Source organism: Bubalus bubalis, chromosome 11, assembly GCF_019923935.1.
Source record: "Bubalus bubalis isolate 160015118507 breed Murrah chromosome 11, NDDB_SH_1, whole genome shotgun sequence".
Taxonomy (NCBI): Eukaryota; Metazoa; Chordata; class Mammalia; order Artiodactyla; family Bovidae; genus Bubalus; species Bubalus bubalis.
This window is the reverse complement of record NC_059167.1, coordinates 92,787,829-92,813,113: the sequence shown is the minus strand read 5'-3', so window position 1 is coordinate 92,813,113 and position 25,285 is coordinate 92,787,829. Positions and strand designations below refer to the sequence as shown.

The window sequence follows — 25,285 nt, the reverse complement described above, 5'->3', positions numbered from 1 at the left end:
AAGACTCTTAAGAGTCCCTTGGACTGCAAGGAGACCAACCAGTCCATCCTAAAGGAAATCAGTCCTGAATATTCATTGGAAGCACTGATGCTGAAGCTGAAGCTCCACTACTTTGGCCACCTGATGGGAAGAACTGACTCACTGGAAAAGACCCTGATGCTGGGAAAGATTGAAGGCAGGAGGAGAAGGGGATGGCAGAGGATGAGATGGTTGGATGGCATCACCGACTCAATGGACATGAGTTTGAGCAAGCTCTGGGAGTTGGTGATGGACAGGGAAGCCTGGCATGCTGCACTCCATGGGGTCGCAAAGAGTCAGACACGACTGAGCAACTGCATTTATGTAGTAGAAAAATAAATATATCTATGAAAATAATTTCAGCCTTTATATGGGTAATTAAAGGGGTCAGGACACTGGTGTTCTATATTAATAACTATTCGTTATTGGTAACACCTTGAGGAATCACTTCGGGTTCTTTATTTGTAAGTATAAACTGTTTTCTATCATTTGGGAAGATACATGCGAAGGCTATATTTGATTAAAAAATGTATGAATTGTAAATATTAACAAGTTAGTACAGATGAAAGGATTCTAGAAATTAGACTCTTTATTCACATAATAGATCTGTTCAGACTGAACTGAACTGATCCTATGCAACCATGTGGACAGTCGCTTGGAGCTGTTCTCATCTTAGGATGAGACCCCAAATCCACAAATTTAACCTTTGGGGCTGAGCCTAAAGAAGATGGCAGCTGATGCTTTTTTGGGAAAAATGAAAAACTACTTTTTGGACAATTAAAATCTCTGACTGCTGTATTTAACAGCCTCATTAAGATATAATTCACACACCATACAAATCTCCCAGATAAAGTGTACAATTCAATGGTTCTTAGTGTACTCACAGAGACGAGCAGCCAGGCCCACAATCATCTGACTGGTTTCTACCAGGACATCTAAGTCTTCCTAGTGATAATAGCTCGTGGTCGTCATGCCCTCCTTGTCTGCGAGTCTCCCTTCCATAGGAATGTGAGGTATCACTCTGTTTGTCTAAATCCAGTTAGGCTTCTTTCTCATAAATGGTTTTTAATTAAAAAAATTTAATATCTATAATTCTTCCAATTGCCAGAATATAGGTATCGATCCATCTTTTTGCAAAGGCCTGAGTGAAAATTGTCAAAGGATGTAGAGGCTGTTTTTTCCTTTAGAATATCCAAGATAACAAAGAGGTCTTACATCCAAGTCCTATTTTTTAATGGCTCTTTAAGGATACTGAGGATATATCCAGGTTCACTAAGAAAGAATGCATGAGGAATTTCCCTGGTGATCTAGCAGTTAAGACTCTGCACTCCCAATGCAGGGAGACCCAGGTTCAATCCCTATGCGGGGAACTAAGACCCCACATGCCACAACTAAGACCAGGAACAGCCAAATAAATAAATACATATTTAAGAGAAAGAAAGAAGGCACGGTGATTAGCAATGTCTGCTAGAGAACTGAGATGGGAACAGGACACAGTCGCATGTCTGGATCCTTGCATCTCGACCTTAACCCTGGTTCCAACAAGGCACTACAGAGCTGTGAGCTCTGATTGCATTGATATGGCCCTCGATCAACCCTTTAACCAAAAGGGACTCGGGTGCTCTGGCTGTAGCTTGAATAAAAGACAATGCTTCAGGAAACATCTACAAGACAACCACTATTTTGTCACAAAAATGATGTTTCTGAGGATGCTGTCCACCTTACTTTCTCCCAAAGGAGAAATTTCTCTCAGGTCTAAGAGCCAGAAAATGCTTTACTCTTCCTGAACATCTGGTTTCCATTTAACTTATAAATAATATGACTCTTATAGACTGCTTTTCTTTTTCCCTTTGGACATAAGAAGTCTCAAATCTCAGAGTTCAATGTGAAGTCCACCTACAGCCATGCAGCTGTTCTGCTTTGTTTTGTTTTTAAATAATTCAGTGCCATGCAACTAGTCCATCTTTTTCTACTCACCCTGATTTTTCATTCTATTTATTTCTTAAATATTTACATTCAGTGTATGTTCTCTTTTGGATATGGCAGGTTGTAAATAAATGAAGAGACAAGTGGGAAGTTGGTAGCAAGCTAAACGGCTAGACAGATAAAACAGAATATTCTAGATAGACAGAAAGCAAAATATGAAAAGAACTTGATAGAAAGATATATAGCCCCTGGCAAGATAAACAGATAAACAGGTTGTTACAGTATGGTTTGTAATAGGTTTGCTGCTGCTGCTGCTAAGTCACTTCAGTCGTGTCCGACTCTGTGCGACCCCAGAGACAGCAGCCCACCAGGCTTCCCCATCCCTGGGATTCTCCAGGCAAAATACTGGAGTGGGTTGCCATTTCCTTCTCCAGTAATAGGTTTAAAGAGAGCATATTTGAAAACAAACTATAGGCTTTACATTTATTTTTACAGGGCTATCACACCCATAAAATATTTATTACTTCTTATCTCTTCTATTAACATTTGTTATTTACCCTCCCATTTTATTTATTTGCTCTATCTTCCCCAATTTAGTGATTTCAAAAAGAGATCTCACAGAATGGGGAAAGGATACCAATGGAAAAGAACCTGTTTATTTCCAGGAAAAACAAAACTAAACAAAACCTTTGAACACAGTTCATGAGGAGAAAGAATATTCTGAACTTTTGTGAAGGAATTATTCTTGTATTGAGTTTTGCCTGAAACTTTTTTTCAAAAAATCAGTCTGTATCCCCTTTCAGTCATAGAGTTCTCTTACAGCACAGAGGCCTCTGACATGGGGACAGCAGACTCTTCCAAGGACCCCGTGTGCGGAACAGAACCCTGGTGGAGGCAACTGCTGTCCCAGCACGCCCGGAGCGCACCGCCATGTCTGGGGCCCCCCAGTGCTACTGACTGATGCATTCTGCTTTCAAGTTTCTGGTCATTTCAATTGTTTTATGAGACAGCTGCAGTTGGTCTGCGTTGGTACAGAAACATGTGTATTTCCATTACCAAAGTAGGTATCAAATCCTCGGCGTGTTGGAAGACATTCTTTCCGGTACATTCCCAGGTGCCACTTTCCAACCATGTGGGTAGCGTAGCCTGCTTCTTTTAGAAGCTGGGGCAGGAGTTTTTCATCCAGAGGAATGCAGCTGGGCTGACAGGGCCAGATTATTTGATGCTGTAAACCTGTGTGGATCTTAAAAGACATAAACATAAAATTATGGATTAATGATGTTGAAACATTCTAAACAAGCAGATAAAGTGGTTGCCTAATTTATTGGACATATCTGTGGACCTGAATGTTTAATTCAGTTTCTGTACCAATTTAAGGCATTTCTAAAAGGCATTTTTATCACTTATTCAAATAAGGTAATAGACATAAATAAGATTTTGAAAGAAATGAATAAAAGCACTCTAACAAATGTTAGATAGTTTCTACAAATATTTATTCAGGAATTATGTTAGAAACCATTAACTTAAGTTTTCACTTCCTACTTCAAAAGGGTAGCTGTAATATGAAGTGTGGATCTATCAAGGAAAAAGTGTTCTAATTCCTATGCATGTGAAAAGCTGGCGTTTGATCAGAAGGAGCTTCTATAATTTTTCAAGTCTTGAGTTTTCAAAAGGGTATAATGAAGGTGAGGATTTGCATTTCTTATTCTGCCTTATAGAAACCATAATTTCAAAAGACAGGGACCAATTTTTCTTTACAAAAAGAAAACAGCCACCCACCCGACAGCTTAGGAGTGGTTCATACAAGTCTGCCTAGGGGACAAGCACCACACAACCAACTTTAACAAATGATCATGTGTTGAGTCTTGGAGTAATATTAAAATAGAATGTCTACAATTATATGAAAAGGCAATTAAAATAACCCTCCCTTTGCCAACTATACGTCTATGTGAGGCTAGACGTTCTTCAACAACTTACCAAAACCATATATGGTTCATCTTTCACCAACTGGGGGGAAGGGGCACTAACCTCCGTGCAGTTGAAAATCTGAGTATAACTTTACAGTCGGTTGCATCCAGGGATTTAACCAACCACAGGTCATGCAGCATCATAGCACATATTTAGTAAACAAAATCCACTCCACATATAAGTGGACCCTTACAATTTGAACTCATGCTGTTCAAGGGTCAACTTGATTGCGCTGGTTGGACACAGAAACAGATGTAATGTCATAAACTAGCTAGTTTCTATTCATAGAAAACATACAAAAATATAAAACAATGATCACTCTTCTTACATAATTCTTTTGTTTTGGAAAACACAAAATAGCCTATTTTCCCTAAGCTATGTATGTTAATATGTAATAGAATTATTATTGTCATTTTTCAATTAATAAAAAAATATTTTAAAATTTTATTTTAATTTTTAATATGGTAAAGTTTGAAAGGGATAACCACATAAACATAAGCTCTATGGCGTCTTCAATTTTTAAGCAGGTACATGCTTTGTTTTAAATTCATGGCAATAAACAGATATGAAGTAAACACAAAAACAAAACAAAAACCTTCAATTTTTTTTAATGTATTATAAACTACTTACTATTAAATAGCTTTCTCATAAACTTTGACATTGTCTTGAATTTCATTTTTTGTGTGCCTGTCCAGAGCCAGTCCTTTTGGAAACATATTTGCTATTGCTTGATTTCATGATATCTTTCCATGCCCTCCTAAAGGACCATGTGGAATATCATAAATGTTAAAGTGAGCTTATTTTGAAGGTGATAATATGTTTGCTAACTTGATAGTGTGATAATGGCTTCACGGGCATATACATATCAAAACTTACCAAACTGTATAATTGAATTATATGCAGTTTATTGCTTCCCTGGTAGCTCAGATGGTAAAGAATCTGCATCAATGCAGAAAAGCCAGGTTCGATCCCTGGGTTGGGAAGATCCCCTGAAGAAGGGAATGGCTATCCACTCCAGTATTCTTGCCTGGAGAATTCCATGGACAGAGGAGCATGAAGGGCTGCTTTTTTCCATGGAGTCGCAAAGAGTTGGATACGACTGAGTGACTAACATCTAGTGCATGTCAATTATACCTCAATAAAGCTATTTAAAAATAAAAGTGAGTTTAAATTTTCTGTTCAGATTTTGTGCCCTCCCTAGGAATAACTGGACTTCTACACTGGGATATGTTTCAGATGCCCTTCATTTTCCCTCCAAATTCCCAATTTGCCTTCTGTCCTGTTTTCAGCCTGGGAAATCAACCTACCGGGACCAAATCAAAAACCTTCTGCACCTCCTGGTTCTGACTGGGTTCAGTCAATGGGGAGCCCAGACAGGGATTGGAGGGAGGGAAGAGATGAATGACCCCGAGTGGCCAGGTTATCTGCATCCTGCAGGCCATTCTGAAAGTGGCCTTCTCGACAGGATTCTGTTTCCAGGTTCTGGTCTCTCCTCTTCCTTTCCTTCCCTTCTGGTCTACGAGTAGTAATAGCTCCAGTGAGTCATACACTATCTCTTTCTGTTTCCCCAACACATTCGCACCTTTTAAAAATAGCCCCTGGGACCTCCCTGGTGGTCCAGTGGTTAAGACTCCAAGTTCCCATGTCAGGGGGCCCAGGTTCAACACCTGGTCAAGGAGCTGGATCCCACATGCTGCAACTAAAAAAGTAAAATAAAATAAAAATAGTTCCTTTGTGAATAAACTCTCCCTAAATGGTCCTAATTGGAATATGCCATCTCTTTCCAACTGGGATCCTGAATCATAAGGATGTGACTATATCCAGGCTGGGAAAGGGAAACATCGCTCTCTAAACATACACAAGCATGCACACGCACGCACGCACGCACGCACACACACACACCCCTCAAATAATAGTCCATGGTTAACACTAGAAGTTTACTCAATGGAAAATTAATCCTGGCTTCAAAAACTTCATAATCTATACTAACTGGCAACAGCAGAAGATATGGAAAGATAGCATTTTACGGAGTTCAAAAGACCCAGTGGACATAAACATTATGTGCAAATTTCTTTAAATGGAAAGTTCATCCATCACTTGATCTCCGGTCGCTGTAAAGCACTGCCAGGGGATGCTGTGTGATTTGCTCTTCCAAGGCCATGGGCACCACGCCAGGTGGTCAGCTGAAGCCTCCTCTATTATCTAAAATCCTATGGAGCAGGGAACGTTCTTTTCACTTCCTGAGAATTTATTCGACAGAGCATTTTTATGGCATGACTCGGGGAGCGGAAGCCAAAGTCTGGATCCCAGCCAAAAACATATTTTTGGTTTGTTCACACACTGTTTGAAGCGAGGAAGCTGTAGTGTGTAGAGAAGCTGTAAACAGGCAAACACAGAACTGAGCTTGGGTTTAGCACTGAACTGTAGAGCCACGCCATGCTTCATGGGGCAGGATGGTATTAAGGCGCCAAGAAGAATCAAAAGAAAAAACAAGCATCCCCTTGGCAACACAACAGCATCTAAAACAATTCCATTCTAACATCTGCCTTCAGTGTTTGGAGAGTACGCATTGAATGGAGAGGGTCCTACAGATAGTATGCTGCTGCTGCTAAGTCGCTTCAGTCGTGTCCGACTCTGTGTGACCCCAGAGACGGCAGCCTACCAGGCTCCCCGGTCCCTGGGATTCTCCAGGCAAAAACACTGGAGTGGGTTGCCATTTCCTTCTCCATTGCATGAAAGTGAAAAGTGAAAGTGAAGCCACTCAGTCGTGTCTGACTCTTAGCGACCCTATGGACTGCAGCTCACCAGGCTCCTCCATCCATGGGATTTTCCAGGCAAGAGTACTGGAGTGGGGTGGTATAGGAGAGTCCAAAGAGGTTACTTTCTCTCCGTAGCTGTCTCGTCTTCATTAAACAAAGCCTCAAAAAAACAGCTTCTCCTAAGATTTTACTTGAATCTCAAGGATTCCCTCCACAAAGGCAAAGAGTCTGCAGAGTTAGTCAAGGATCTGCCTTGTCTCTGGGTGCTTTCTATGAGAAAAGTGATGAGAAATCTTTGTTTACATATTTTGCTGCGTGTAAAAATGTTTTTGACCCTGTAAGTTATTGACCTTGAATATACTATCAGGGTGGTCTCTTGAGAATTCAAAAAAAAAAAAAAAACACTCTCCTGGAAGGGGAGGAGAGAGGATGGCTCCCACGTCAGAATCTCATAGGCAGTCTATCGATTACCAATCTATTTGGAAGCTCAGAGCACTGGGTTTCAGTTACTCTTGTAATAAGCTCTCCCAAGGGCCAGGGAGACCCTGCTACATACACGGCATGAGTGTGCATGCTCGGTCGTGCCCAACTCTTTGCGACCCCAAGCACTGCAGCCTGCCAGGCTTTCCTGTCCATGGTACTTTTCCAGGCAAGAATACTGGAGTGGGTTGCCATTTCTTACTCCATTCTCCATTTGACAGAAGGATTTTTGGTTTGTTTTATTGAATTAGCACTTTGACGATGCAGTTATGAATTTTCAAAGAGCCAAAAATCTCTTTGCAGGTGAACAAGGTGGAAGTCTAAAGTCAAAACTTGACATGAAAAGCAAAATTTTCATGTGCGTGCATGTACTGGCAGTGTACTGGCATTCGTGTGTACTGGCAACGGACGCTATTTCTCTGAACTTCAGAGTGTCGAGATAACACCCAGGGGAACAGAGCAGGATTCCGCCTGTCAGTCTGACCTGAGCACGATGAACTCATTGCAGCCCTGTATTTGGGCAACACTTCCTGCTGCAATACTTGAAAATTCCGAAAAAATGGGCAGCTCTGCTCTTCCACATTATACACCAGGGAGCCTAACGGAGAGCTTCATGACCAGAACACGATCACAGAACATGCTGGGGGCCAGCCAGGAGTTCAGAAGTGCCAGCCTGGGCCTGGGCCAGAGCACTACAGGTTTTAACCATGGCTGAGTACCACTCGTGCCACCTTAGGGTTTATCCCTGAACAAATGGATAGTGGAGAATCTGCTCCCTCCCAGTTAGCCTTCTAAAAAGCGGTCAGCTGCCCGCACTGCTGATGCCAAGAGTGACAGAACACACATTATGTGTGTTGGGGGCCTGGCTCTGCCATCTGGCCTAGTCCTTCAGAACTCGGGCTGCAGAACTGGCTGGCGTCACTGACAGTTTTAAGCATCTATTTATTTTGGTGTTGATTAGCAAAGAGTGTAAATCTCTGACTAAACCACAAAGGGATGTTGTTTGCAAAAGGAATAAACAAGGCAAACGTTGTTTCACTGCCTTCCTGTTTAAATTATAAATCCAGCTGAGAGCCCAGAATGAAAAGGAAGGACAATATGGAGGAAAAAGAATTTTTAGAAAAGTGATATGAATAAGGAAACAGAGCTACCAGACAGTAACAGCTTATGCTCAGAGTGATTCTTGGAATAACAAACTTCAAGTGTCAACCAACCTAAAAATCCCGTAAGTTAATGATTCATATTCCACTCAACTCCGAACTTTTTATTCTCTCTTTTCCCATTATTTGGGAAGTAAAAAAGGTAAAAATTAGATTAAAAAAAGAAATCTTCAACATTTGCAGACTAAGGACTCCAGTTGCCCCTTCCCTCTTGGGAAAATGCCTCTCGGCTCAGACTAGGCTCAGAAAGAACACTTGGCTTCAATAAAAACAAAAGACCCATCAGAGCAAGTCATCCCCCCCTCCTCACCCCCCTCCCCTTCCTTCAACGAAGCCCTGATGTATTTGTTGCAGAGGGCAGCTGTCTTGTTTGTCAGTATGAAGCGGATGCATCCTTTACTCCTCCCCTCAAATGAGCACAGAAATAAAGACCAGCAAGTGCTTTCTCTTTGGAGGCCCCAGTGGCCTCTGGATTACATTCTCCTCTTATGGCTCACTCCTTGGATACCTCGGCAATAAGTCATAAGTGAGTGAGGGTCGCTCAGTCGTGTCTGACTCTTTGCGACCCTTTGGACTATGCAGTCCATGGAATTCTCCAGGCAAGAATACTGGAGTGGGCAGCCTTTCCCTTCTCCAGGTGATCTTCCCAACCCAGGGATTGAACCCATGTCTCCTTCATTGCAGGCAGATTCTTTACCAGCTGAGCCACCAGGGAAAGCCAAGAATACTGGAGTGGGTAGCCGTTCCCTTCTCCAGGGGATCTTCCCAACCCATGGATCAAACCCAGGTCTCCTGCATTGCAGGTAGATTCTTTACCAACTGAGCCACCAGGGAAGTAAGTCATATGAACACTCCTAATGTGTGACTGGGCTTCCCAGGTGGCGCTAGTGGTAAAGAACCCGCCTGCCAATGCAGGAGATGTAAGAATGATGGGTTCGATCCCTGGGTGGGGAAGATGCCCTGGAGGAGGGCACAGCAACCCACTCCAGTGCTCTTGCCTGGAGAATCCCACGGACAGAGTAGCCTCGTGGGCTCTAGTCCGTAGGAGCGCAAAGAGTTGGACATGATGAAGCGACTGAGCGCAGGCAGGCAATGTGTAACCACTTTTCCCCGAGACTCCGCCCCTTTCTTCCAACTCTTGACTCCTCTTTGCCCCACTTCTTAGAGTCAGGGAGAGGCGACCAGGGACAGGAGACGCTGAGAGGCATGCACTCGCAGAGCTGACAGAGACTGAGCAGACAGGACATGAGGAATGAGGCAGTGAGGAAAAGCCGCAGGGAGGTGAGAGCCTGCCTAGAAGGAACTGCTTCCTCTTTCCACACCCTCTTCTGCCTGCAGCTGTGGGGTCCTCCCTGCTCACATTCTTAAAGCAAACTAGAAGCCAAAGTCAAATATCACCCCCCATGCTTCCACACAGCCTCCTTCCTAGATCTCCTGTCCAAGGTTCTGCTACAGGTGTGAGTGAAAAGGCGTGAAAGTGTCTTGTCCGCTTATCAACGTGATGAAGACAAATGTGGCATGGGTCCCTTAAGAATGAAACCTTGGCATCATCTTTCATTGCTATTATCCTCTGCCAAGGTTTATAGAGTGCTGGTGCAGTGGCCCCCTCAGTTCCCAAGGTAAGAATGTTCCCAGGTGAGGACCAAAGTTACTCTGTTTTTTTTTTTCCCCCAGAAGGAAGTGCTTCTATAAAGGCTTACCAGTTTTGTGACCCTTTTATCCTTTTAATTTCTTAAAAAGGAAGCCAGGGCACTAGAAATGACCTGTCAACCCTACACAGTTAAGACAGTGAGCTCTTTCAGGAAACACACAAGTGTTAAAGCGCTTAGCAAAGTCATTCATTTAGTTGCTCAACATTGGGTGCTTCTCTGGGTCAGAGACAAGCAGGGCAAGTGGGGAAGTCGACTTGAGAATAGACAGCCACGCTGAACTGGGACTGCAGAGATGTAATGAACGTTTTGTAGCAAATAAAGTCAAGTTGTAAGAATAAGGAAATTCAGGATTTTCAAGTCTTTGGTTCTAACTAAAAGTGGTATACAAATTCTATTAGAAAAGTTGAAGGATTTTTATTTACTTATTCTCCCACTTTTATAAACATCTTTATTACATGTGTTTTTTTATTTTTTTGGTACCCCAGGTGAGACATGAACTCACAATCCTTAGCTTAGGATATGTGTGTTCTCTATTGAAATATATTCAACACATAACACTGTATAAATTTAAGATGTGTCACGTATTAATTTGATGCATTTATACATTAAGATGTGATCACCATTGTACTGATAATTAGCACTTCTATCATATTATATAATTGTCTTCTTTTACTGGTTGGAATCATTAACTTATAGACTCCTAGCAAGTCTCATGCTTATAATACAATATTATTGTCTGTATCCACTGTGCTATGCATTAGATCTCTAATCTTATTTACTACCTGTTGCAAGTTTGTACCCTCACACATCTGTCCTTAGAGAGATAATGTGATACTGTCATAGGATAAACATAGGGATAAAAATATTCACAGATCATATATCTGAAGATGGTTTAGCATCTAATATATACCAGTGTTGGCAAGGATATGGGGAATAAGAATAGGATTTCCTATTCAAAATATAAATAAAATATAGATTTCTCAAAGATTTTTAAAACAGGGGATGAATGAGTCATAAGACTGTAGGAAGAAAACTAGCCAAAGTGGCCAGAGACCTGAATTCCAGTCCCTGGAGTACCAGGAACTACTTAGCTCCTCTGCTGATCAACCTCCCCCTCCCCTCCATCTAAACTGAGCAAATTTTCACCAACGTATGCAAGCTGTAAAGGTTTCAAATGTGAGGATCCTGAACAAATTAAACGTCTCAAAATAAAAGGTCGGATTCACATTCCTTTCTCAACAAGTTCCTAGCCTCACAGCAAGCAGCTCCTGAAACGTGTAAAACACTGTTGAGCAAGATTAATCTCTCTTTCTACCAGTAGGTGGAGATAGTGGGTACGATACATGCTTTTCTGAAGTTAGAAACTTGCTCTAGTGAACACAAGAGTCTTATAATCAAAGAAATTTAGAGTTCTTTTTTACATTTAAATTTATTTATTTTAATTGGAGAAAGAGCCTGAGAGCTCACTCCAAGTCTCATATATTGTAGATGTGGAAAATCATGTGCTTTGAGGTCAGAGTCTGAAGGCTGACATGGCAAAGACTGAAACCCACATCTCAAAATTCTACTAGTCCTCTTCAGTAAATATAAATTAAAAACCGAAAACTCAGCATTTCTTGGGAATACAAAGTTAAATCACTCAAAACTTGTTTAGCACTTTGCACTTTTCTAATCTAAAGCTTGATGATTAAGGAAGGGGGAATCTCTATCTGTGCTAAGTTCACAGATAAGACCACTAAGCAGTTCTTTCAAGTATCTAGTTTTGAAAGAGTCAACAAATTTCCTCATTTTATTGTCTAAAATTATGCAAAACACATGACTCATTTTGAAATAAAACCTTTCTCACCATTTTCACTTTTTAACATAGGGAATTCCTAACTTGAAATGCAGTGGGTTAGTTTTTCTCATCAAGTTGTTTAGGAATGACCTAAATGTTAAAAAATAAAGGAGATTATTTAGTAAATCTGAAGCAGCTCTTGCAATGATATTTTTAAATAAGTCTGAGTAGGCAAGATAGTGTAATGGTTACAGACTATACTGCCTGGGGCAAATCCTGATTTACAGATCCACAGCTTACCAGCCCCATGACCTTGAGCAAGTTTCTTAACCACCTCATCGTTTTCCTTGTTATCAAATAGGGATGATAAAGTAGGACCTATTTCATTGGGTTGCTGTAAGACTTAAATGAATTAACACATGTGAAATGCTTAGAATGGTACCAGAATATAGAATCTGAGGCCAGTGAAGCTCCTTGGCTCGCCCAGAAATATTGACTCTTTTAAAAGAAGATGCTTGCTAATCTATAGATTCAATGCAATCCCTATCAAGCTACCAACAGCATTTTTCACAGAACTAGAACAAATAATTTCACAATTTGTACGGAAATACAAAAAACCTCAAATAGCCAAAGCAATCTTGAGAAACAAGAATGGAACTGGAGGAATCAACCTGCCTCACTTCAGACTATACTACAAAGGTACAGTCATCAAGACAGTATGGTACTGGCACAAAGACAGAAATATAGATCAATGGAACAAAATAGAAAGCCCAGAGATAAATCCTAGCACCTATGGAGAAGGCAGTGGCAACCCACTCCAGTACTCTTGCCTGGAAAATCCCATGGATGGAGAAACCTGGCAGGCTACAGTTCATGGGGTCGCTACAAGTCGGATACGACTGAGTGACTTCACTTTCAGTTTTCACTTTGATGCATTGGAGAAGGAAATGGCAACCCATTACAGTGTTCTTGCCTGGAGAACCCCAGGGATGGGGGAGCCTGGTGGGCTGCCGTCTATGGGGTCGCACAGAGTCGGACCTGACTGAAGCGACCTAGCAGCAGCAGCATGGACACCTTATCTTTGACAAAGGAGGCAAGAATATACAATGGAGAAAAGACAATCTCTTTTAACAAGTGATGCTGGGAAAACCAGTCAACCACTTGTAAAAGAATGAAACTAGAACATTTTCTAACACCATACACAAAAATAAACTCAACATGGATTAAAGATCTAAATGTAAGACCAGAAGCTACAAAACTCCTAGAGGAAAACATAGGCAAAACACTCTCTGACAAATCACAGCAAGATCTTCTATGACCCACCTCCCAGAGTAATGGAAATAAAAGCAAAAATAAACAAATGGGACCTAACTAAACTTAAAACCTTTTGCACAACAAAGGAAACTATAAGCAAGGTGAAAAGACAACCTTCAGAGTATGAGAAAATAATAGCAAACGAAGCAACCAACAAAGAATTAATCTCAAAAATACACAAACAGCTCATGCGGCTCAATACCAGTAAAATAAATGACCCAATCAAAAAATGGGCCAAGGAACTAAACAGACATTTCTCCAAAGAAGACATACAGATGGCTAACAAACACATGAAAAGATGCTCCACATCACTCATTATCAGAGAAATGCAAATCAAAACCACAATGAAGTTTCATCTCACACTGGTCAGAATGGCTGCTATACAAAAGTCCACAAGCAATAAATGCTGGAGAGGAGGTGGAGAAAGGGAACCCTCTTACACTCTTGGTGGGAATGAAAACTAGTACAGCCACTATGGAGAACAGTGTGGAGATTCCTTAAAAAACTGAACACGGAACTGCCATATGACCAAGCAATCCCACTGCTGGGCAAACACACTGAGAAAACCAGAATTGAAAGAGACACGTGTACCCCAATGTTCATCACAGCACTGTTTACAATAGCCAGGACATGGAAGCAACCTAGATGTCTATTAGCAGACGAATGGATAAGAAAGCTGTGGTACATATACACAATGGAGTATTACTCAGCCATTAAAAAGAATGCATTTGAATCAGTTCTAATGAGGTGGATGAAACAGGAGCCTATTATACAGAGTGAGGTAAGAAAGAAAAACACCAATACAATATATTAATGCATTTATAGGGAATTTAGAAAGATGGTAATGACGACCCTATACGCAAAACAGCAAAAGAGACATAGATATATATAAAGAACAGACTTTTGGACTCTGTGGGAGAAGGCAAGGGTGGGATGATTTGAGAGAATAGCACTGAAACATGTATATTCAGTTCAGTTCAGTCGCTCAGTCATGTCCAACTCTGCGACCCCATGAATCACAGCACACCAGGCCTCCCTGTCCATCACCAACTCCTGGAGTTCACTCAAACTCATGACCATTGAGTCAGTGATGCCATCCAGCCATCTCATCCTCTGTCGTCCCCTTCTCCTCTTGCCCCCAATCCCTTCCAGCATCAGGGTCTTTTCCAATGAGTCAACTCTTCGCCTCAGGTGGCCAAAGTATTGGACTTTCAGCTTCAGCATCAGTCCTTCCAATGAACACCCAGGACTGATCTCCTTCAGAATGGACTGGTTGGATCTCCTTGCAGTCCAAGGGATTCTCAAGAGTCTTCTCCAACACCACAGTTCAAAACCATCAATTCTTCGGTGCTCAGCTTTCTTCACAGTCCAACTTTCACATCCATACATGACCACTGGAAAAACCATAGCCTTGACTAGACGGATCTTTGTTGGCAATATCTCTGCTTTTCAATATACTATCCAGGTTGGTCATAACTTTCCTTCCAAGGAGTGTCTTTTAATTTCATGGCTGCAGTCACCATCTGTAGTGATTTTGGAGCCAAGAAAAATAAAGTCTGAAACTGTTTCCACTGTTTCCCCATCTATTTCCCATGAAGTAATGGGACCAGATGCCATGATCTTGGTTTTCTGAATGCTGAGCTTTAAGCGAACTTTTTCTCTCTCCTCTTTCACTTTCATCAAGAGGCTTGAAGCACGCTGGCTGTGACGGACCGCACAGAAGCATGGTTGAGAGGAGCTACCCCTCACCCAAGGTCAGGGCCAGCAACCAAGAGTGCCAGGCTGCATCAGCACAGGAGCGGCCTAGAGGAGCTACCCCACATCTGAGGTCAGGGGCGGCGGCTGAGAGGAGCTACCCCATGTCCAAGAAGCAGCAGCTGTGTGGGCACAGGAGGGCCTAGAGGAGCTACTCCACGTTCAAGGTCAGGAGGGGCGGCTGTGAGGAGATACCCCTTGTCCAAGGTAAGGAGCAGCAGCTGCACTTTGCTGGAGCAGCCGTGAAGAGATACCCCACGTCCAAGGTAAGAGAAACCCAAGTAAGACAGTAGGCATTTCGAGAGGGCATCAAAAGGCAGACACACTGAAACCACAATCACAGAAAACTAGCCAATCTAATCACACTACGACCACAGCCTTGTCTAACTCAATGAAACTAAGCCATGCCCTGTGGGGCCACACAAGACGGGTGGGTCATGGTGGAGAGGTCTGACAGAATGTGGTCCACTGGAGAAGGGAATGGCAAACCACTTCAGTATTCTTGCCTTGAGAACCCCATGAACAGTATGAAAAGGCAAAATGATAGGATACTGAAAGAGGAACTCCCCGGGACGGTAGATGCCCAATATGCTACTGGAGATGAGTGGAGAAATAACTCCAGAAAGAATGAAGGGATGGAGCCAAAGCAAAAACAATACCCAGTTGTGGATGTGACTGGTGATAGAAGCAAGGTCCAATGCTGTAAAGAGCAATATTGCATAGGAACCTGGAATGTTAGGGCCATGAATCAAGGAAAATTGGAAGTGGTCAAATGGGAGACGGCAAGAGTGAACGTCAACATTCTAGGAATCAGCGAACTAAAATGCACTGGGATGGGTGAATTTAACTCAGATGACCATTATATCTACTACTGCAGGCAGGAATCCCTTAGAAGAAATGGAGTAGCCATCATGGTCAACAAGAGAGTCTGAAATGCAGTACTTGGATACAATCTCAAAAATGACAGAATGATCTCTGTTTGTTTCCAAGGCAAACCATTCAATATCACAGTAATCCAAGCCTACGCCCCAATCAATAATGCTGAAGAAGCTGAAGTTGAACGGTTCTATGAAGACCTACAAGACCTTTTAGAACTAACACCCAAAAAAGATGTCCTTTTCATTATAGGGGACTGGAATGCAAAAGTAGGAAGTCAAGAAACACCTGGAGTAACAGGCAAATTTGGCCTTGGAATACGGAATGAAGCAGGGCAAAGGCTAATAGAGTTTTGCAAAGAGAATGCACTGGTCATAGCAAACATCCTCTTCCAACAACTCAAGAGAAGACTCTACAGATGGACATCACCAGATGGTCAACACCGAAATCAGATTGATTATATTCTTTGCAGCCAAAGATAGAGAAGCTCTATACAGTCAGCAAAAACAAGACCGGGAGCTGACTGTGGCTCAGATCATGAGCTCCTTATTGCCAAATTCAGACTTAAATTGAATAAAGTAGAGAAAACCACTAGACCATTCACGTATGACCTAAATCAAATCCCTTATGATTATACAGTGGAAGTGAGAAATAGATTTAAGGGACTAGATCCAATAGACAGAGTGCCTGATGAACTATGGACGGAGGTTCATGACACTATACAGGAGACAGGAATCAAGACCATCCCCAAGAAAAAGAAATGCAAAAAAGCAAAATGGCTGCTTGAGGAGGCCTTACAAATAGCTGTGAAAAGAAGAGAAGCGAAAAGCAAAGGAGAAAAGGAAAGATATAAACATATGAATGCAGAGTTCCAAAGAATAGCAAGGAGAGCTAAGAAAGCCTTCCTCAGAGATCAATGCAAAGAAATAGAGGAAAACAACAGAATGGGAAAGACTAGAGATCTCTTCAAGAAAATTAGAGATGCCAAGGGAACATTTCATGCAAAGATGGGCTCGATAAAGGACAGAAATGGTAGGGACCTAACAGAAGCAGAAGATATTAAGAAGAGGTGGCAAGAATACACAGAAGGACTGTACAAAAAAGAGCTTCACGACCAAGATAATCACGATGGTGTGATCACTCACCTAGAGCCAGACATCCTGGAATGTGAAGTCAAATGGGCCTTAGAAAGCATCACTACGAACATGTATATACCATATGTGAAATAGATCCCTAGTCCAAGTTTAGTGCATGAAACAGGGCACTTAAAGCCAGTACACTGGGACAACCCAAAGGGATGGGATGGGTACGGAGGCGGGAGGGGGGCTCGGGATGGGGGACACATGTACACCTGGCTGATTCATGTCAGCTCAGTTCAGTCGCTCAGTCGTGTCCAACTCTTTGAGACCCCATGAACCACAGCATGCCAGGCCTCCCTGTCCATCACCAACTCTCAGAGTTCACCCAAACTCATGTACATTGAGTTGGTGATACCATCCAACCATCTCATCCTCTGTCATCCCCTTCTTTTCTTGCCCTTAATCTTTTCCAGCATCAGGGTCTTCTCCAATGAGTCAACTCTTCGCCTCAGGTGGCCAAAGTATTGGAGTTTCAGCTTCAACATCACTCCTTCCAAAGAACACCCAGGGCTGATCTCCTTTAGGATGGACTGGTTGGATCTCCTTGTAGTCCAAGGGACTCTCAAGAGTCTTCTCCAACACCACAATTCAAAAGCATCAATTCTTCTGCACTCAGCTTTCTTTATAGTCCAACTCTCACATCCATACATGACTACTGGAAAAACCATAGCCCTGAGTAGATGGACGTTTGTTGACAAAGTAATGTCTCTGCTTTTTAATATGCTGTCTAGGTTGGTCATAACTTTCCTTCCAAGGAGTAAGCATCTTTTAATTTCATGGCTGCAATCACCATCTGCAGTGATTTTGGAGCCTAAAAAAATAAAGTCTGACACTGTTTCCACTGTTTCCCCATCTATTTCCCATGAAGTGATGGGACCAGATGCCATGATCTTCGTTTTCTGAATGTTGAGCTTTAAGCCAACTTTTTCACTCTCCTCTTTCCCTTTCATCAAGAGGCTCTTTAGTTCTTCTTCACTTTCTGCCATAAGGGTGGTGTCATCTGCATATCTGAGGTTATTGGTATTTCTCCTGGCAATCTTGATTCCAGCTTGTGCTTCTTTCAGCCCAGCGTTTCTCATGATGTACTCTGCACATAAGTTAAGTAAGCAGGGTGACAATATACAGCCTTGACGTACTCCTTTCTCTATTTGGAACCAGTCTGTAGCTCCATGTCCAGTTCCAACTGTTTCTTCCTGATCTGCATACAGGTTTCTCAAGAGGCAGGTCAGTCTTCATCTATTGAAGAATTTCCATAGTTTATTGTGATCCACACAGTCAAAGGCTTTGGCATAGTCAATGAATCAGACATAGATGTTTTTCTGGAACTCTCTTGCTTTTTCCATGATTCAGCGGATGTTGGCAATTTGATCTCTGGTTCCTCTGCCTTTTCTAAAACCAGCTTGAATATCTGGAAGTACAGTTCACATATTGCTTAAGCCTGGTTTGGAGAATTTTGAGCATTACTTTACTAGTGTGTGAGATGAATGCAATTGTGTGGTAGTTTGAGCATTCTTTGGTATTGCCTTTCTTTGGGATTAGAATGAAAACTGATCTTTTCCAGTCCTGTGGCCACTGCTGAGTTTTCCAAATTTGCTGACATATTGAGTGCAGCACTTTCACAGCATCATCTTTCAGGATTTGAAATAGCTCAACTGGAATTCCATCACCTCCACTAGCTTTGTTTGTAGTGATGCTTCCTAAGGCCCACTTGACTTCACATTCCAGGATGTCTGGCTCTAGGTGTGTATCACACCATCGTGATTATCTTGGTCGTGAAGATCTTTTTTGGACAGTTCTTCTGTGTATTCTTGCCACCTCTTCTTAATATCTTCTGCTTCGGTTAGGTCCATACCATTTCTGTCCTTTATCGAGCCCATCTTTGCATGAAATGTTCCCTTGGCATCTCTAATTTTCTTGAAGAGATCTCTAGTTTTTCCCATTCTATTGTTTTTCTCTATTTCTTTGCATTGATCTCTGAGGAAGGCTTTCTTATCTCTTCTTGCTATTCTTTGGAACTCTGCATTCGGATGCTTATATCTTTCCTTTTCTCCTTTATTTTTTGCTTCTCTTCTTTTCACAGCTTTTGCAAGCCCTCCTCAGACATTTTGCCTTTTTGCATTTCTTTTTCTTGGGGATGGTCTTGATCCATGTCTCCTGTACAATGTCACGAACCTCTGTTCATAGATAATCAGGCACTCTGTCTATTGGATCTAGTCCCTTAAATCTATTTCTCACTTCCACTGTATAATCATAAGGGATTTGATTTAGGTCATATGTGAATGGTGTAGTGGTTTTCCCCACTTTCTTCGATTTATGTCTGAATTTGGCAATAAGGAGTTCATGGTCTGAGCCACAGTCAGCTCCTGGTCTTGTTTTTGCTGACTGTATAGAGCTTCTCCATATTTGGCTAAAACCACCACAATATTGTAAAGTAATCAGCCTCCAATTAAAATAAATAATTTTAAAAAAAGATGCTTACTAACCCAAGATAATTTCTAATTGAGTCTCTTGAAGTCAGAATAAAACAGGGGAGAAAAGTCAAGCAAAATGTTTGGGGAGGCTAGTTGCTTCAGTGAGTGGTCTCTAAACTCTTTTGGAGTAAGCAGCCTTTACCCTTCTTTCACTACTCAGGGTAGTCTAAACACTCAAATTTGTTTTCCCCCCGAAGATAAAATGTTGGTAACTTATCAGGGAGAATGCTCAGGGGCAAACGCAGTCAGTTATATGAACAAATTTTTAAAGTGTGGTATTTGCTTTCCTGTTCAAGACTGTTGGAAGGGAGGAAGTCGGAGAAATAAATGACCCTCCCATTCTTCTGCAATTTGAGTTCAGTTTTCTTATTTCAGATCAAATGTAGAACCATTTGGGTAGACTATGTCTTCCCTTCGATCCCCTCTTTACTCAGATGCACTTTTACTCCTACAAAGGGTTCAGGGTGATATCTGCATTAGAGCCGAGATTCCTGAGTCCACTTAGCAGCCAGTCAGAGCTGTGGAAAGTATTTAGGGCTGATGGTGAAGGGAACCATCCTCTACCTCCACTGCAAACCTTGAGTTGCATTTAAGTCTTAACTTTTCTGTTTCTAAAAGTCTCAGACCACTATGCAAACCTTTACTGTAAGTGAACCCTTCCCTTCCCTTGATCTCAGGACAGGAGGCTAGGGTTGATGTGAAAGGCTACATGAACACAGATTTGGAGGGCAAGGTTCAAGCACATCCCTGTGACTCACAGTAAGGGGTTGTTGAATACATAGTACATATGGAGGTGTGCTTGTGCTCTCAAGCAGTACCTGTTAATTGTATTTTTCATAGTCATAAACACAAAATGTCAATCTTATTCAGGTTAAGAAAAAAATCCAATTTTAGAGGCCTGAGATGACTAGCAGATACAAGAAAGGCACACAACCCCTTTTTACCACTTTCTAGCTATGTGATTCTGCCAGCTAAGAACTGGCACTTGCCATCTGCCTCCACAAGGGTTGGGTCACAAGCCACTACAGCTGCTGACCTTCAACACCCCCTGAGGGGAGTTCAGGGTTGAGATTAGCAATAAGGCACTCTGTGCTCTGGGAAAAATTAGCAGAGCAGGCCTTCAGAGAGTTAGATATTTTCAGAAGATTTTATCAGCCCAAGTCTTATATCTCCTTATATCCAGAAAAGCATTCAAGTCATTAACTCATGACTAGCAGCAAGCCTCTGCAAAAACGTGTGCTTGCCTGCACACACACCATCCCAGCCTTCAGTAAAATTATATGTAACGCTGACCTTCCCCTACCTCTATGGAGAAGTGTCTCAGAGGTATTCTAAATGCTGTCTGGGGCTTTCCTAGTGGCTCAGACGGTAAAGAATCTGCCTGGAGGAGACCCGGTTTGATCCCTGGATGGGGAAAGTCATCAGCCCAAGAAATATCAATCTGGTTTTCATTCCAGGGCTGCTGAGAACTTGGAAAAATTAAACCTTTGGTAGGACAGTCCTAACGTAGGACCGCTGGGTTCGCAGGGAAACAAAACCGGTTCCACTGCAGACTCTTCCTCCCTGTTAACGCGCCCCCCGTCCACCTCCCCACCCCCGCCACCTGCCTAACCACTCCCGGCCTAGCCCCCACCCCGGCTTTCCTGGTTCCCAATCTTCCCCTGCTCCATTCCTGGGGGCCCCTCCCTTCTCTCTCCATCCTCCCACTTAAAGGCCGCTAAGCAGAGTCCACTCGGCTCTTCTGCCTACTGACTCGCAATGCCCCGCAGCTGGCATTGCCCAGAAGCCCCTTCCTGGGACCTTCCGAAAACCGAAGGCAGAAAACCCCCCGGGCCAGGTGGGGCGCGGAAAGACGCGACTGGGGGGGGGGGGGGGGGGGGGGGCGCGCCCTGGAGCCGGGCGGCGCGCGCCCTGGAGCCGGGCGGCGCGCGCCCTGGAGCCGGGCGGCGCGCGCCCTGGAGCCGGGCGGCGCGCGCCCTGGAGCCGGGCGGCGCGCGCCCTGGAGCCGGGCGGCGCGCGCCCTGGAGCCGGGCATGCGCAGAGACCTCCGCGGGCTGCGGGCCTGGGAGGAGCGAGCGCGGCGCCGCCCGTGAGAGAAGCCGCCCCTTGGAGAGTCAGGCCCGGGATGCAGCCGGCTGTTCTGGCTCGCTCGGGGTCCAGGGCCCACTTCTAAGAGGCTCGCGGGCCGGGCGGGCCCCGGGGCCCTGCGTACCTGATAGCGGCCGGTGAGCAGCTGGCTCCGCGAGGGCGTGCACAGCGGCTGCGTGTAGTAGTTGTCCAGCAGCACCCCGCCAGCCGCCAGCGCGTCCAGGCGCGGCGTGCGGATGGCCGAGCCGTGGAAGCCCACGTCGTTCCAGCCCAGGTCGTCCGCCAGCACGAAGACGAGGTGGGGCGGCCGGCCGGCTCCGGCGCCCGAGGCGGGCGGCAGCGGCAGCAGCAGCAGCCCCAGCGGGAGGATGGCGGGGAGGAGCGGCCCGGGGCCTCGCGGCGGGCTCGCGGCGCCGCGCGCGCCCATCCTGCGCCGCCCGCCGTGCCGGCGTTTGTGGCGGCGCCGCCGGCCCCAGGCACGGCTTATAGAAGCAGGAACTGGGCGGCCTGGGCCCGCCCCGCCCCGGCTCGGGACTTCACCCCCAGCTGGCCGCGGGCAGGGGAGACCCGCGCCCGCCGCCTCCGACGCGGGCCGGTGGGGAGGAGTCAGCCTGGAAGAAGCCGGGCCGTGCCTGCTGCCGTGCTCCGTGACAACTCCGTGGGTGCTGGAAAGCAGCCAAGATTTCTTATCTTTCCACGGAAGAGCTATGCCTCGTGGCACCCCTGAAAGAGAGCAGATCTTTTCTTTTTACTAATTCTAAACAGCTTACAAAGCATGTTTCACATCCCTTATTTCTTTACATCTTGAAACAACCCTGGCTGCCAGGAATCACAATTACCCCCGCCCCACCCCCGCCGCCATAAAGAAACAATAAACAAGCTTGTAGTTGGCTGAGCCTAACTCACACTCAGTTCTGACTCCAGATCTTGAGCTATGATGTTTTAAAGGTCGTGACTCATTTCTAGCAGAATTATTTCTGACCAAAGAACCCAGCGTCGTGCAGGTGGGAGAACGATGAAGAGACAAGAGGTCTGGATGTTTCCGATTAATTTAAGAATAGCGCACTCCTGTGAAGCCACTTCCTCCCCACCAGCAAAAAAAAAAAAAAAAAAATTCAAATACACACTCCGACTGCACGGGGCCGTTTTACAGATGCAGTTGTACTTAGGCTACACTGGGTGTTGATTGAGGTGCTGTTTGAACGCTGAGCAGCTCATTAACCTGTCTGGTTCATGCTCCCTTTAAGAGCTGTTCTTTGAGCTTTAATCGCTCAGTCGTGTCTGGCTCTGTGCGACTCCAAGGACCGCAGCTCGCCAGCCTCCTCTGTCAGTGGGGTTCTCCAGGCAAGAATACTGGAGTGGGTTGCCATGCCCTGCTCTTGGGGATTTTCCCAACCCAGGGATGGAATCCAGGTCTCCCGCATTGCAGGCAGATTCTTTACCGTCTGAGCCACCAGCTGGCTCCCCCACAATCAGGTAGTGAACCAAAGAAATAAAATATCTCATTTGCCTTAAATAATCTGTGGATGGAAGGAAAAATTCCCTTAGCCACGTGCTCATTGAATGGGGAAGTTTAGCCTTATGACCAGTATATTCCCATTGCCATCAAGACTCAATCTACTCTGTGTCTGGAGACAGACAAGAACTGTTAACAGTTGTAGGGGAAGACATTTTGCACAACATCCTTGCAAGTTTTCTGCATCTGATTCCATGGGCATCATTTTACAACTTTATAGGTTGTAGATAACCAGCCAGCTATAGGCGATGAAAACTAATTGTGTGTGTTAGTTGTTCCATCCTGTTTCTTTGCCACCCCATAGCCTGCCAGGCTCCTCTGTCCATGGAATTCTCGAGGAGAGAATACTGAGAGTGGGTTGCCATTTCCATTTCCAGAGGATCTTCCAGACCCGGGGATTGAACCAGAGTCTCCTGCACTGCAGGGAGATTCTTTACCATCTGAGCCACACATGCAAATGAATTCTATCCAGTGGAGCGGCACCCTCACCGCCACCACCATAGAAAGAAGTTTTGCCTCCACTTACACATGTCATATTCCTGATGTGTTCCTTGGATTGTCCTTTGAACTGGTATTAACTCTTCACCAATTTTCTCATTAATGAGTTAAATAAGATATTTAACATGTATTCATTTTTATATATGCATAAGGGTCGTGATTTTTATCTTTTTTAAAAAATAATTATACTTTAGCACATTTTAGACTATTTCCCTCTTACATAGAATTTTTTTTTTTCTTTGCAGATGTAGATTAGTTTATGCTACATCCACTTTTCATCTCTGGTGGAATAAAAAAACAGGAAAAATTTTAATTTACCATTAAAGTAATAATTTTTAAAATCGTTAAAATTTTTATTTCACTGATAAATTATTTTAGATAAAATTCTTTGCCATGGATATTTTAATGCTTAAATAATGCAAGTTTCTATTGATTTTCCTAGTTTCTACTCACAGGGCATAAAGTAATAATATCGATGACATTTTCTTTTTTCTACACGAAGTCATTGACTAAGAAATATGAAAGTTGCAAAAAATGTGTTTTTCTTTATATCAAAGATAATAATTTTGAAGAGTTGTTTGAGTCTCATTATGTAAAGGCTTGACAATTTCATTTAAAGATGCTGTAAGAGACCTTAAAGGACTGAGAATTTTCCACAGTGGCCTTGCATGTCCCTCTCCCCTTAACTGTTCCTGCCTACCCTACGTGATAGAAATCAAATTGCCCAAACAGTGGCCACTAATCTGCAGAACAATTCCAGCTTTGACCAACTGCTCTGCTGCTAAGTCGCTTCAGTTGTGTCCGACTCTGTACGACCCCATAGACGGCAGCCCACCAGGCCCCACCAACCCTGGGATTCTCCAGGCAAGAACACTGGAGTGGGTTGCCATTTCCTCCTCCAATGCATGAAAGTGAAAAGTGAAAGTGAAGTCGCTCAGTTGTGTCCGACTCTTAGCAACCCCGTGGACTGCAGCCTACCAGGCTTCTGCGCCCATGGGATTCTCCAGGCAAGAGTACTGGAGTGGGTTGCCATTGCCTTCTCCGAGATTATCTATAAATTCTATCTAAAGAAAAATTTAAAGTGGCTTTCCTCTACCTTCAGGTGCTCAAAAGTTACGTTTTAAAATTTATTATTTAATCTAAATCTTCAAACTGTTGTTAGCAGAAAATCTTCAGAGAAATCTTATTTGGGAGGCTAATATATAAAACTAATTAAAGTGAAGCTGTTTTGGTGGTAAGGGACCTAGAGCCCTGAAGCCTCCTTGAAAAACCCTTAAGGCAGTGGTAGGGGTCACACAGGCAAAATGAATGAAGGGGGGTATGTTAGACAGTAGGAAGCTGTGCGGAAGTGGGGACCATGTCTCGCTAGACAATTATCAGCTTTAGTCAATTGTTCCCACATGGGAATGTGGTGCCTGTGTTGCCACATCATGCATTTTTCTAAGAGAATCTGGAAAGTCAGATTTTATGTAAAATCTCTTTAAGTAGTGGCAATAATTTTATGTTACCAAGAGATAATCATACTTTGTGAGAAATATCCATGCACAGGCTAAATAGAACTCATTGGCCTGTTTGCTGTCTCTGGTTTAATATGTGAAAGGTCACTGGGAAATTGCAAGATAAACCTTGCTCCACCACCCCTCACCTATCCTACCCATGCAAGTCATAGTTCATTCCAATATCACAAAATGGCTTTTGTGGTAAACAATATTTTTAGTGTATACAATTCATAGGCTAATATATTTTATCAAGCTAACCAAAAACTCGTATTTTTTTTTAATTTAAATTTTATTTTATTTTTAAACTTTACATAACTGTATTAGTTTTGCCAAATATAAAAATGAATCCGCCACAGGTATACATGTGTTCCCCATCCTGAGTGTAGATC

At 43.4% G+C, this 25,285-nt stretch overlaps 1 protein-coding gene across 2 annotated transcripts in view; it reads right to left on the bottom strand.

The window, feature by feature from the left end:
* ARSB (arylsulfatase B) overlaps nt 1–22,421 on the bottom strand; it is a 180,076-nt gene extending 157,655 nt beyond the window's left edge. For both annotated transcript variants that reach the window (XM_025296367.3, XM_044925446.2), the window contains exons 1-3: nt 22,290–22,421; nt 21,508–22,106; nt 3,001–3,187 (exon numbers count right to left, since the gene is read on the bottom strand). In XM_025296367.3, coding sequence (XP_025152152.2) covers nt 3,001–3,187; nt 21,508–21,810 — 490 coding nt within the window. In that variant the 5' untranslated portion in view covers nt 21,811–22,106; nt 22,290–22,421. The remainder of the gene's footprint in view (nt 1–3,000; nt 3,188–21,507; nt 22,107–22,289) is intronic.
* Between the last annotated feature and the right edge of the window lie 2,864 nt (nt 22,422–25,285).